The sequence below is a fragment of the Setaria viridis genome, chromosome 7, assembly GCF_005286985.2.
Source record: "Setaria viridis chromosome 7, Setaria_viridis_v4.0, whole genome shotgun sequence".
NCBI lineage: Eukaryota > Viridiplantae > Streptophyta > Magnoliopsida > Poales > Poaceae > Setaria > Setaria viridis.
Window position 1 is genome coordinate 25537524 of NC_048269.2, and position 11091 is coordinate 25548614.

The window sequence follows — 11091 nt, forward strand, 5'->3', positions numbered from 1 at the left end:
CGTCTCGACGGAGATCCTCTCCTCGAACTACTATGCAGGCGCCGATCGCTCAATGCTGGCCGCCAACTGCGCGTTCCGCATGAGCGGCGCACGAGGATGCGCGTTCCCGATGAAGATTTCAAGGGATGAGGATGCTTGCCGGCTCTTGACACATTCAACAAGCACCATGATCACCATTGAGGGTGAAGCGTCACCATGGGCTGGGTCGATCTCTGGCGGGGCATCCTTCTCTGCGACGTGCTCCTCCCCATTCCCGAGCTCCGGGGTGTGCCGCTGCCGTTGCCGAGGGCAATGTTTCTACCCAATGGTGTTACCAGGATCGATTTTGGATGCTCAAAGGGAATTATATTCTATAACCTGCATCGAATTTCCACCTTGAATTACATGTAGCGCAGGGCATTTCAAAATTACATGTAGATGTAATTCGGAACAGTTGCACTGATCAAGAGCTCGGCACCGCCTGCCGGCATCACAACCACGAGACCCTCGTCGGCGCACGGCGAGACGCAGTACGATACGTGCACGGGCTTGTTCCCTTCCAGCGTCAGGTCCTCGAGACCGGCCTCATCGCGCCAGTGCGAGACCCGTGGCGCATGTTCGTGCCCATTACAAGGCTTCTCGTCACCATCCGCCGTGCACGTCTTGACGTTCAGCCCCTCCGAGCCGTCGCGGGCCATTACCGTGAATCGCGGGAGCGCCTTGGCGCCGAGCCTCTCGATGGCCATGGCGACGCAGGCCGCCGCGAGGGCACGGTGGTCGGACGTGCCGCCGCCGGCTGCCCTGAAGAGCACGGTCGTCGTCGTGGTGCCGGTGGCGATGTCGGTGTCCACTGGGACGGACTTGACGCGCCTGGCGGCGCCGCCTGCGCTCTGGAGGTAGCGCGTGTACTGGATCACCGGGTTGGCGACGATCTTGCCCTGCGCCTGGAGCTCCGCGTGCTTGCGAGCCCACGACTTGAGGAAGCCGGCGAGGGACAGCGGGTCGGCGAGGAGCAGGCTGCAGCTGGCGCCGACGGCGTAGCCACCGTCCTGGAATCGTGTCAGCTGCGAAGGGGAACACGACATTGCTGTGAGTTGGGTGACCGGCCGTTGTCACATCTCCGTTCTCCGAAGAGATATCGATCAGTGGGCCCAAGTCCCCGATCAACTACCACTGTACTACCTGCATGAAGAACGGTGCGCAGATGTAGGGCTCCTGCACGTCCACGTCGGTCCACAGCGCCAGCGCGGCCTCCTTCCTCTCCCGGTCGGCGCCGCTCGCCCGCAAGAACGCCGCCATGGTCGCCTCCACCGAGGTCTGGACCAGCCGCACGCCGGTGTCCATGAGCCTCACCTCCCACAGGCGCCCGTCGTCGCCGCGGCGGCGCAGCCGCCCCGCCATCTCCGGGTGGTCGACCAGCGCCGCGCTGAGCGACTCCTTCACCCACGCGCCGCGCTCCCTCGCCGCCGCCTCCAGCTCGCCGGCCGCGCCGGCGCCGCGGTAGTAGAGCACGGCGCGGAAGCGGCGCTGCAGCTCCGCGGCTGCGAGCGGCGGACCGGACACGGCGATGGGCAGCGACCGCCCCGACCCGGCGGCGCCCGCTGGGACGGCGGTTTGGATGGACTCGACGTGGACAAGCATGGGCGCCGCTGCCGCCATTTCGCTCGCTCGCTAGCTGCCTTGCTGCCTCTCGCCGTGCGGAAAGACTAGGAAGAAGTTCTTGGCCTGACAGGATTCACAAGAATTGAATGGTGCATTAGGAGTTCTGAAGCAGGGCTCGTTTTATACGTGCCAATGCAAGTCCCGTTGCTCTGCGCCTGATTTTGCAATTGCGATTGAGAAATCACACTGTTAAGCAAGGCCTTAGAAGGTTTGGGTGAATTTCAGCAAGAATAATGGAGGTTATGCTAGTACTATCTTACAAAATTCAGGTATGTAGTACTATATATGACAGGTTGATTAATGATTAGGTATGACTCGGAGTTGGTGGAAATGACAAAGGTTAAGACGTTTGGTTTGTTTGGACAAAGTATAGCTTGGTTTTGGCTAGCTACTCATGGCAATCTGATGGTTTACTACTGCCAAGCGGTTGGTCACGCATATGTTATGTGCTTGTTGCTAGGAGTTGGTTTTTCTGCGGAAGTGCGTTGTTTGGCAACGATCAACCAACTGGCGGAAGTTGTCAAGTTGGTCCTGGAAACTGGCGCATGTTGCTGGTAAGTCCGTCCTCAACCGTGACGCGCGCTGATCGGGATGCTAGATGCCAGGAGGAGCGGTAGCGACAAGTGACATGCTGCAATCCGACGAGTTCAGCTTGAGAAAAAGGACTAGTCATCAAAATGGGATGGGCCGGATTAGCTAAAATTCCTTGCCTTGCCCATATCAGGTACTAGTGACTAGTGTGGTTTCGGCCAAGCCCAGAAATAAAAAAAAACGTGCCATTTCTTTTGGGTAGTTGCCGCCTCCAGGTGCGCGTCGGGGAGACCTACCTCCGGCCTACCGGTTCGCCCGCTTGGTTTTTCCCCTTCCGTCCGATTCGTCCCAGAACCTAGGCATCTATAGATGTCCAAACGGACGGTTTGGCCCCACCTGGCACGGGCCCGACTAGGCCCGGCCAACTTCATGCCGGGCCAGGCCTGGCACTATGCCTCCACCGTGCCAGGCCGTGCACGCCCACGGGCTGCAACAACGGCCCAGGCACGTGTCCACGGGCCCATTTCATGCCGAGCCAGCCCAGCTGGCACGGGCAGCCCGATGAGACCCGTGCTAGCCCAGGCACGGTGGAGCAACGCTGCTGCCGGGTGAGGAGGCCGCGAGGGAAGGAGGCTGTGCTGGCGGCGGTGGAGGAGGCTGCGAGGGAGGGAAGCAGCGCTGGCGGCGGTGGAGGAGAGGAGAGGGGGATTGGCGCGCCGGTGCTGACGGTTGAGGAGAGGAGAGAGGGAGCGGCGTCGGGAGCTAGGAGGGGAGGTCGGAAGGGAGCGTCACCCACCGGAGGGAAGGTGGGGAGGCCGGAGGGGAGCGCCGCACGCCGGAGGGCAGGCCGCAAGCGGAGGGGAGGTCAGAGGGGAGGTGGTGGGGAGATGGCAAACAGGCAAGGAAGGGTGGTGGCGGGGTAGAGGTGAGATGGTCTAGGGTTGGTCGGCCAAAATGCTCTTATGTTGGTATTTATACGGGCCTTAGTGGGCTTGCTCCTTGACACCGTGCTGGGGTGGCGGCCCATGCCCGGCACGAGCTACCGGACCGAGCCACTAGGAGCTCGAAGCCCTCAGTGCCGAGCCGGGCTAGAGCCAAGCCAAAAAGTTGAGCTCCGTGCCGAGTAGGCGGGCCACAGGCTGCATGGACATCTATAGAGGCATCACAAGTTTCTATTTTTTTTATCTACGTCCAGGGGGCAGAGGATTTCGGAGGGGTCTATTGGAGAGTCCGAGCAGAGGCGGCGGCGGATGGAGATGGGGGTGGCGGCGGTGCCACCGAGGGCGGCCGGGTCGAGGAGGTACAAGGTGCTTGTGCCCTGGCGCTTCCAGCGTGGCTTCGTCAGGGAGCCGCTCAAGCACACCGCCGTCGCAGTGCCCAGCGGCGGCGGTGGGGAGATCGTCGGCGACCCGGATGCGAAAATTGCGGATCGGGTGGGGACCCCGAGGTGGAACGGGAGGACAACGAGCGGTTCCTCCGGTCGTTGCACGAGGCTTCCTTATTGTCCCGGGTAGGTATTTGTTTCCCTTGTTACTTTTTTGTTGCTTCTCGCGTTTTGCTTCTGAGTGGTATTGATGCAGAGTATCATTGCACACGGCAAGAGCAAGTTCGAGATGTTGGAGGAAATGCTACCATCTTATGAGGACAACCAACAACTCAGGGCCCGACTAAGGCACCTTGAGGAGCAACCGGCCAAGGTGAAGGTCGAGTCATCGACGCTCTGTCAAGAAGCTGAGACTCTTCGCGGTAGCCTTAAAGGTATGTTGCCGACTAGCTTATCTTGTTGGTGTGCTTCCGCATTTTCTGATGCTCCGTCACCTTGTAGCCCATGAGGAGGAGCAAGCGAGGGCACCTCAGAGTTGGAGGAGCTCCAGCGGAAGGTGCGGGACATTGGCGGCGAGGTCGAGCAAGCTCGGAAGAATGAGGCCAAGGCCAAGAAGGACCTGGAAGGTAAGAATCTCGCAGTCCGACTAGTTTTGTTTGTTGTTGTAACTTGATTGCCATGTGAATGATGGTTTACAGAATGTCATGGGGTCATCCACGCGCAATTTGTAGATCTAGAGGCGTGCCGCAGGTGGAAGCAGGAGAGTGCAGATAACCTTGAAGCAGCAGCTCTACCGCTCATGGAGATCCTTGACCCGCTCCCCACGCAACAATCTACCTCCGAACCGCTCAGGCCGCTGATCCGCCCGCCACCTAGCATGCTGGACCGTCTACGGGTCGCTCCCGAGTGTTTCCACGCCTATCTTCAGATGAGCAGCATTGCAAGCACCGATCACGTGCTGGCGGAGCTGAAGTCGCTCTTCCCTCGGACTGCCCTGGAGCCTCTCGCCGATGGATACGCCCTTGGGACCACCTCAAAACGGGTTGACGAGCTGCTGAAGGAAGTGGAGCCAGTTGCCGTCATGCTTGCCAATGACGTAGTTCCAGAGGACGACGATGAAGCTCCTGCAAACCATTAGCCAGAAACAATGTAGGGTTTAGATGTGAACATTATGTCCTTTTGCCTCGGTGGGATGTCCGAGAGAAACAAAAGTTTGTAAATATGCTTTACTCCGCCGTTCCCTTTAACTTTAGTTTCCCTGGTAGTTAACATGTTACGGGGACCCATAGTCCCGTTAGCCTCAGTTTTCTAGCACAGAGGGTGTACTCTCATGCACGCATAGTACCTTGGTGTCACAAAAATAGCTAGGTCCCTCGATTTAAGGGGTGTTCTACCTTAGTACTTTATGAGTTTTAGTGTCGGTATAGACAATAAACAGCGAGGAGAAAATCGAAAGCGTAGCCCCCAAGTTTGGATCTTGTAAAGATAAGTTGGGGTGACATTGGGGTCAAGATTATTGACTGCCAAACCTGATGAGCTTTATTCATTATCCGATGAAAAATAAAAATAGACGGTACAACTTTAGGGTAGTGTTTGTTGAGATCAGTATAATCAACGCACATTCTCCATTCCTTATTCTTATTCTTTACAAGAACTGGATTAGCTAACCAATTGGGGTGATACACTTCTTTGATAAAACCGGCTGCTAACAGTTTTGTAATCTTTACCCTAATCGCCTCCTTGCGGTCCTGCGTGAAATGACGAAGCTTTTGCTGGATCAGCTTGGCCTTCTCATCGACCTTCAAGGAGTGCTCGGCAAATTTCTTCAAAACCCCTGGCATATCCGGTGGCTCATTTTTTACCCAGGAGTAAAGACACTTTAGTTCCGTGTCCAAAGTCAACCGGGACAAAAGCAACTGGATAGAAGGTCAGTTCTCTACTAGTGACAGGACATATGGTATTACACCAATCTGGTGGTCAGAATCTGAAAAAGTCCCCTATGTCTTTGTGTTCATCCATGTAGCTCTAGGTACGGCGACCCCCTCCACACAATCTACCACCTTGGTCTACCCCGTGGAGGACTGGCAGTCTATTCCCCGACAGTTGGCGCGTCAAGTAGGGGTTCGCTATATCAGTTGGCGAGCTTGATGCATGCCGTCAAGATCCCGATGAGCTACATCGTTTTCGCCACGATGGGAGAGGCAATTCCCTTATAGGGATATCATGCTGCCTCCGCCATCGGCGATCGTGCGGTCAACCACTTGGTCCTTCTTGAGGGCGAGCTTCTTATCAGGGAGGTGCCTTGCATCATCCCAGTCTCCTGATTGAGAAGATCGAGGCCTTCGATTGGGCCATGGCCTCGATCCCAGGAAACTCGGGTCTGTCTAACAAATCCAATCTCGTTAACGACCAGATCCAGGCCAACCGAATAATCTTCGGGAGGCCATTCCGGACTAGGAACCCACGAGTCTTGTCGACGATATGTTGTATCTGACAGCGGGAACGGACAGGCCCCTGTGGCCCTCTCTGTTGGCAATCTGCGGATCGCATCCCAACTAGCTGAGTGCATAACCCTCTGTGAATCTACTCTCGGAGGAGCGTCGACTGGTTCAACTCCTCAGATTCGTATCCCTTATGGGTTGAGGAACGACGCCACCACCTTTTGGGAGGCAACGAGGAAGGCGATGGCGAGATCGTACTTCTTCGACTCGTTTGATGACCATTCGAACGAGGACAAGCAGCAGATCGTGGCTGTTATCAATAACCACCTGCCCGTCGGTGGCTACCTATTTCCAATCTTGGAGGAGGGTGTAGAGACAGATTGCACTACGGATCCGGACCAGCCGTCAAAAGGACGCTCCCGAACGCAGTCCGCAACGGACTTGGAACCGGCAGCAGAAGACGAGGATTAGATGAAAACTTTTGTCGAGTCCTCTGCCTTGGCTCTCTCAGTCAGAATGGCCTTGTTCATCAAAGTGTTGAAGTTTGGGAAGGTGTTGGGTGTCAGAAGGGTCCTTAAAATCCGCATTCAAGCCCTTAAGGATGAAAAGAAGAAGGATATGTTCTTGCTCCATTTCTCCCTTGACGGTTCGCTCATCGTAAAAGACTGGTGGGGTCGGTGCTGCGACAGCGTAGACGAAACCCGAGGGGAGGGGGGCGAATGGCTCTCGGAGCTGTCAACGGACTCGACAAAAGTTTTCGTCTAATCCTCGTCTTCTGCTGTCGGTTTGGTACACGTTATCTCTTTACATATTTAAACATTCATATTTGTAACTATATCTCTTGATGCCGATCCTTCATCTTGATCCACACACCTATCCCGAGTGCTTGGCCGTGGTACCCCCTCTGGAAGGCGACCAGCCCATCCGAATGGTAACCGGGATTATAATCCCCACAAAGTTCAACACAGTTTGCTCCAACAACTAGAAGCAGTGTGCGGTATTATGCAAGTGCTCATTCTGGTGTTCAGAGTTTCAGCTTCTCTGTGAAAGGTGAAAATGAGACTGGTTCTGGATATAAGAAGAGGAAAACCAATTCTAATCCCCAGAGGGTGAATTAACTCAACAAACCATAAAAAGGAAGCTACAGTTCAAACAAAGGACCGCAAGTAATCTTCTAAGGGCAGTCCCAATGGAACATTGATGATAGTTTCTACCCCTCTTAATTATCATGCCAACTAAGCAATTTGCTGATGTGGCAGTAGATTTATTATGAAGAGAGAGAGAAACCATTTCTTAGAGAGGAAACCAAGTCCTCACGCGCACCAATGAGCCAAGAAACCAGTGATTCAGCATTGGGGAGACCCAAGTAGTTTCTTCTTAATTACTGCAGGATCCTTTGCGCTTGCACCGCTGCTACCCATCACTCGAGCTCCTTTACATGATGCACAGAGGATCTGGTACTAGAAGGGAGAATGATTGGTTGGATTTTTATTTAGACTCTAGATAAAAAAGTTGCATTGTGAAGGATGATTTCTTGATACAATATCCTAGACTATGGAAACTATGTTGGTTTCTCCCATTGGGACTGCCCCTAAAAATCCGGGACATTGACACCATTACACCAACACCATAACCATAACACACAAGCTACGCCGTTTGACTTCAATAACATGTGATTTCCCGCGAACCACGGAGGTTAATACACGATCCCAGTCATCCACCACCGCCGATTGCCGAAGCTCCTGTTGTCCTTGTCATCAGCGGCCTGACACCGAAGCAAACACGAACACGACACAAGGCCGGGTGGTACTGCACAACACGTGTACATGGGCAGTCCCGTAATTTACCCCGCCCTCACCTATATGACTCGCCGTTCCGCCCACCTCAAAATTTCCCCGTTTCCAATCCCGTCGCCTCTGCTGCCCCCCGGCCCCCGCGATCGACACCTCCGCCCGATCCGCTCGTCGCAACCGCCGGAGGAGAAGGCGCGAAGCGGGAGGCAGGCCAGGCCGGACGGCGGTTCGACCCGCGGGCTCGATCCGATATGAATCCCGAGTAGTAAGTCCCACGAATCCTCCCTCCGACCGTCTCTGATCCGGGTGTTTTTTGTTTCGAGGTTTCTGTGCGTGCTTGTGTCGCGATCGTTTGGTGGTGGAGGGCGTCGTGTGTTTGCGATTGTGTAGAGATGTGTACTGAGTTGTTGCGAGGATGCGATCGGGCTCGCGGAGGTTGGCCGTTCACCGGGTTTTTGGATCTGGATCTGATGGCTGCATCTGGGGTTGTTCTGTTGGAGTCTGCGATTAATAAGTGAATTAGTGTGCTGGAATGATCATGGCGCGTGTTGCACCCCCACCATTACGAGGCAGGAAGCAGGATTCGTCCCTGGTGTAGATCTTCGTTTTTTTCTCTCTCTTCATTGTTGCCGCTCACTGAAAAATTATAGGAAAATGGGTTGTGATAGGTGAGAATTGAGTCTTCATTGGACGGTATCTAAAAAGGGCGCTCGTTGAGTATGTCTACACCTTACGGGCAAGATCGTACTTCGGTACATGCAACTGTCTCTGCATTTTGTCAACAATGTATTAAATCACACATTTGCCTCGTGAGTAACTGAGTACGGTTCTAGCTCAATTTAAGATAATATGCAATCCCCGCTTTTCTTGACAGTTATAACTTTGAGGAACAATTAGTTTAAATGTGTAGCTGTAGCCCATTCACTGGATTCAGCCCATGTCTGCTTGCCGAAAGAAATCTATGCTAGTGGTTGTTAAAACTAGTGGACAAAAAATTAGTATGCCATGATTTGTTTGCACTAATTGGAGGTAATTGTGCAGTTCTTTGAGTTTTGGTGCGAAACTGGAAGGATACAAAAATTCGGATTTGGCCGCATATAGAGCACTCTTCATTGGTTTGTTTAGTGTTACATGTTACTAATTTTGTTTTGGCCTTTTGTGTGGGAAAGTGAGTTGAACTGTGAACTGATGAGCTTCATACAAGATACCGCTAAGTTATTCCATTCGCTGTCATTGTTGTACGAACTACTACAATATTAACCATTGTTCTGTTGATTTTCAGCGACTACCTCTTCAAGCTTCTTCTTATTGGTGATTCTGGTGTTGGCAAGTCATGCCTCCTCCTGAGATTCGCGGTATGGGGTTGTAATGTCCTTCGTGTTGTTGTGAAGTTATGCATGCTGTGGCATAAAATTTATCAATTTTCTTGTTCATCACACTGTCAGTGCGTGATACATGTAAACGTAATTTTTGGTGAAAGATTAGAAGTATAATATGCCACTTCAGTTCAGACTGCAAGCAAATATTTACTAGTGGCTTAACTCAAAACTGTTTGGTGAAAGACTTGAGTCTAATAATGAAGGCATATCATGGCATCATGCTTGCATGTTTCTGCACTGCTTTCCTCCATAAGTGTGTCGTGTGTTTTTTTTCCCTGACATGTGGCCTCATTTATCATAGGATGACTCATACCTGGACAGTTATATCAGCACAATTGGAGTCGACTTTGTGAGTTTGTTTTTCTTTCATTTACTCTTTATGTAAAGTTCATGCATTGCAAAGTAGTAATTTCATGATTCCTTTGCAGAAAATCCGCACAGTTGAGCAGGATGGGAAGACCATCAAGCTTCAGATTGTAAGTCTTAACATGTTAACTTCTATCACTGTTTTATCGTTCCAAATCACCGAGAACTAGCAAACATAAGTCTGTTTTCTTTAAAAAGAAAACTGTGGCCACTTCCATCTGTAAACATGTACTACCAGTTCCTCCTGACTATAGATTGCCTTCTGTGGATACAAGTAGTTCCTACTGTGGATTCAAAATCTAGAGCTAATTATCTCCTTAGAGTCATGACTTTGCCGGCCTTTTTTTAATAACTTTTGTTCAATCATTACAGTGGGATACTGCTGGGCAAGAACGTTTTAGGACAATTACGAGCAGCTACTACCGAGGAGCCCATGGCATTATCGTAAGCTGCTCACACAGCTAATATATTCTTCAATGTCCCACAACAATCCTAATTATGTAACTTTGCATTTTTTTGTTGGACATGCAGATTGTGTATGATGTCACAGACCAAGAAAGCTTTAACAATGTAAAGCAGTGGCTGAATGAAATTGATCGCTATGCAAGCGACAATGTAAACAAACTCCTTGTTGGGAACAAGTGTGACTTGACGGCGAACAAAGTTGTGTCATATGAAGCAGGCAAGGTGAGTTCTGGAATAAACTATTCATCAGAATGAAGGGAAAGTATCTTGTGAATCAAGAGTGGTAACAGAAATGGAATTTGTGATGAGGTTTGGTTAGGTTAACTAGTGAACAAATGTCCAATCTGAATTGTAACAGAAATGGAATTTGTGATGAGGTCTGGTTAGCTTATGCTTTGCTAAGGACATAGGCTCGATCTTTGCTTGCTCATGTTGTCTTTGCACGTCTGTTAGGCTCTTGCTGATGAGATGGGCATCCCGTTCATGGAGACCAGTGCGAAGAATGCTACTAATGTGGAGCAGGCTTTCATGGCTATGGCTGCATCCATTAAGACCAGGTACTTAATCACAACTCAAAAGAGCATTATCGAATAACCCTGTCCTCTTCAGATCATAACCTTGGCCTTTCTCGTCTCAGGATGGCTAGCCAACCTGCGGCAGCTAATGCCAGGCCGCCGACAGTGCAGATTCGTGGCCAGCCCGTTAACCAGAAGACGTCCTGCTGCTCTTCTTAGATTATTAATTTCTTTCAGTTCATGTAAACTTTGATGCACTGTCACTACTGTTTGCTTGCGATGCGTTTGTATTATTTCTCTGTTAATTGCCTAAATAGCATTTTTCATATAATTCAAATGATCAATTATGTTGACCGAGCAGTTCGGTGCCCATTCTTGTTTCCACATCTAAATTGCCCTTGCTGGCACCCACTCACCCACATGCCAAACTAAAAGATCAGTTGTGCCAGCAAAATGTTACCTGATAACGTGTATTGCAACCTTTTGTTCTGCCGTCTTTGTTGTGCTATCATGCGAGTCGTGCAAGCCTTTGTGGCTTGCATTTCCTTAACAACTCTGCTAATTAAAGAAAACTTAAATTGGCTGAGGTTGTATGCACTGGGCACACCGACACCTGAGTCCATTTAAACGTGTGGC

General features: G+C 51.5%; 2 protein-coding genes across 2 annotated transcripts; one reads left to right on the forward strand and one right to left on the reverse strand.

The window, feature by feature from the left end:
* Window positions 1-358: 358 nt before the first annotated feature.
* LOC117865573 (uncharacterized) lies at window positions 359-2189 on the reverse strand. Its single transcript, XM_034749797.2, has 2 exons — window positions 1162-2189; window positions 359-1043 (listed from the first exon to the last, which is right to left on the reverse strand). The coding sequence occupies exons 1-2, from the start codon at window positions 1636-1638 to the stop codon at window positions 408-410; spliced, it is 1113 nt and encodes a 370-aa protein (XP_034605688.1). The 5' UTR covers window positions 1639-2189; the 3' UTR covers window positions 359-407.
* Window positions 2190-7817: 5628 nt separating this feature from the next.
* Window positions 7818-10827, forward strand: LOC117864218 (GTP-binding protein YPTM2). The gene is made up of 8 exons (XM_034748244.2): window positions 7818-7995; window positions 9013-9085; window positions 9411-9458; window positions 9538-9585; window positions 9848-9919; window positions 10007-10162; window positions 10394-10497; window positions 10578-10827. The coding sequence occupies exons 1-8, from the start codon at window positions 7982-7984 to the stop codon at window positions 10672-10674; spliced, it is 612 nt and encodes a 203-aa protein (XP_034604135.1). The 5' UTR covers window positions 7818-7981; the 3' UTR covers window positions 10675-10827.
* Window positions 10828-11091: the final 264 nt, after the last annotated feature.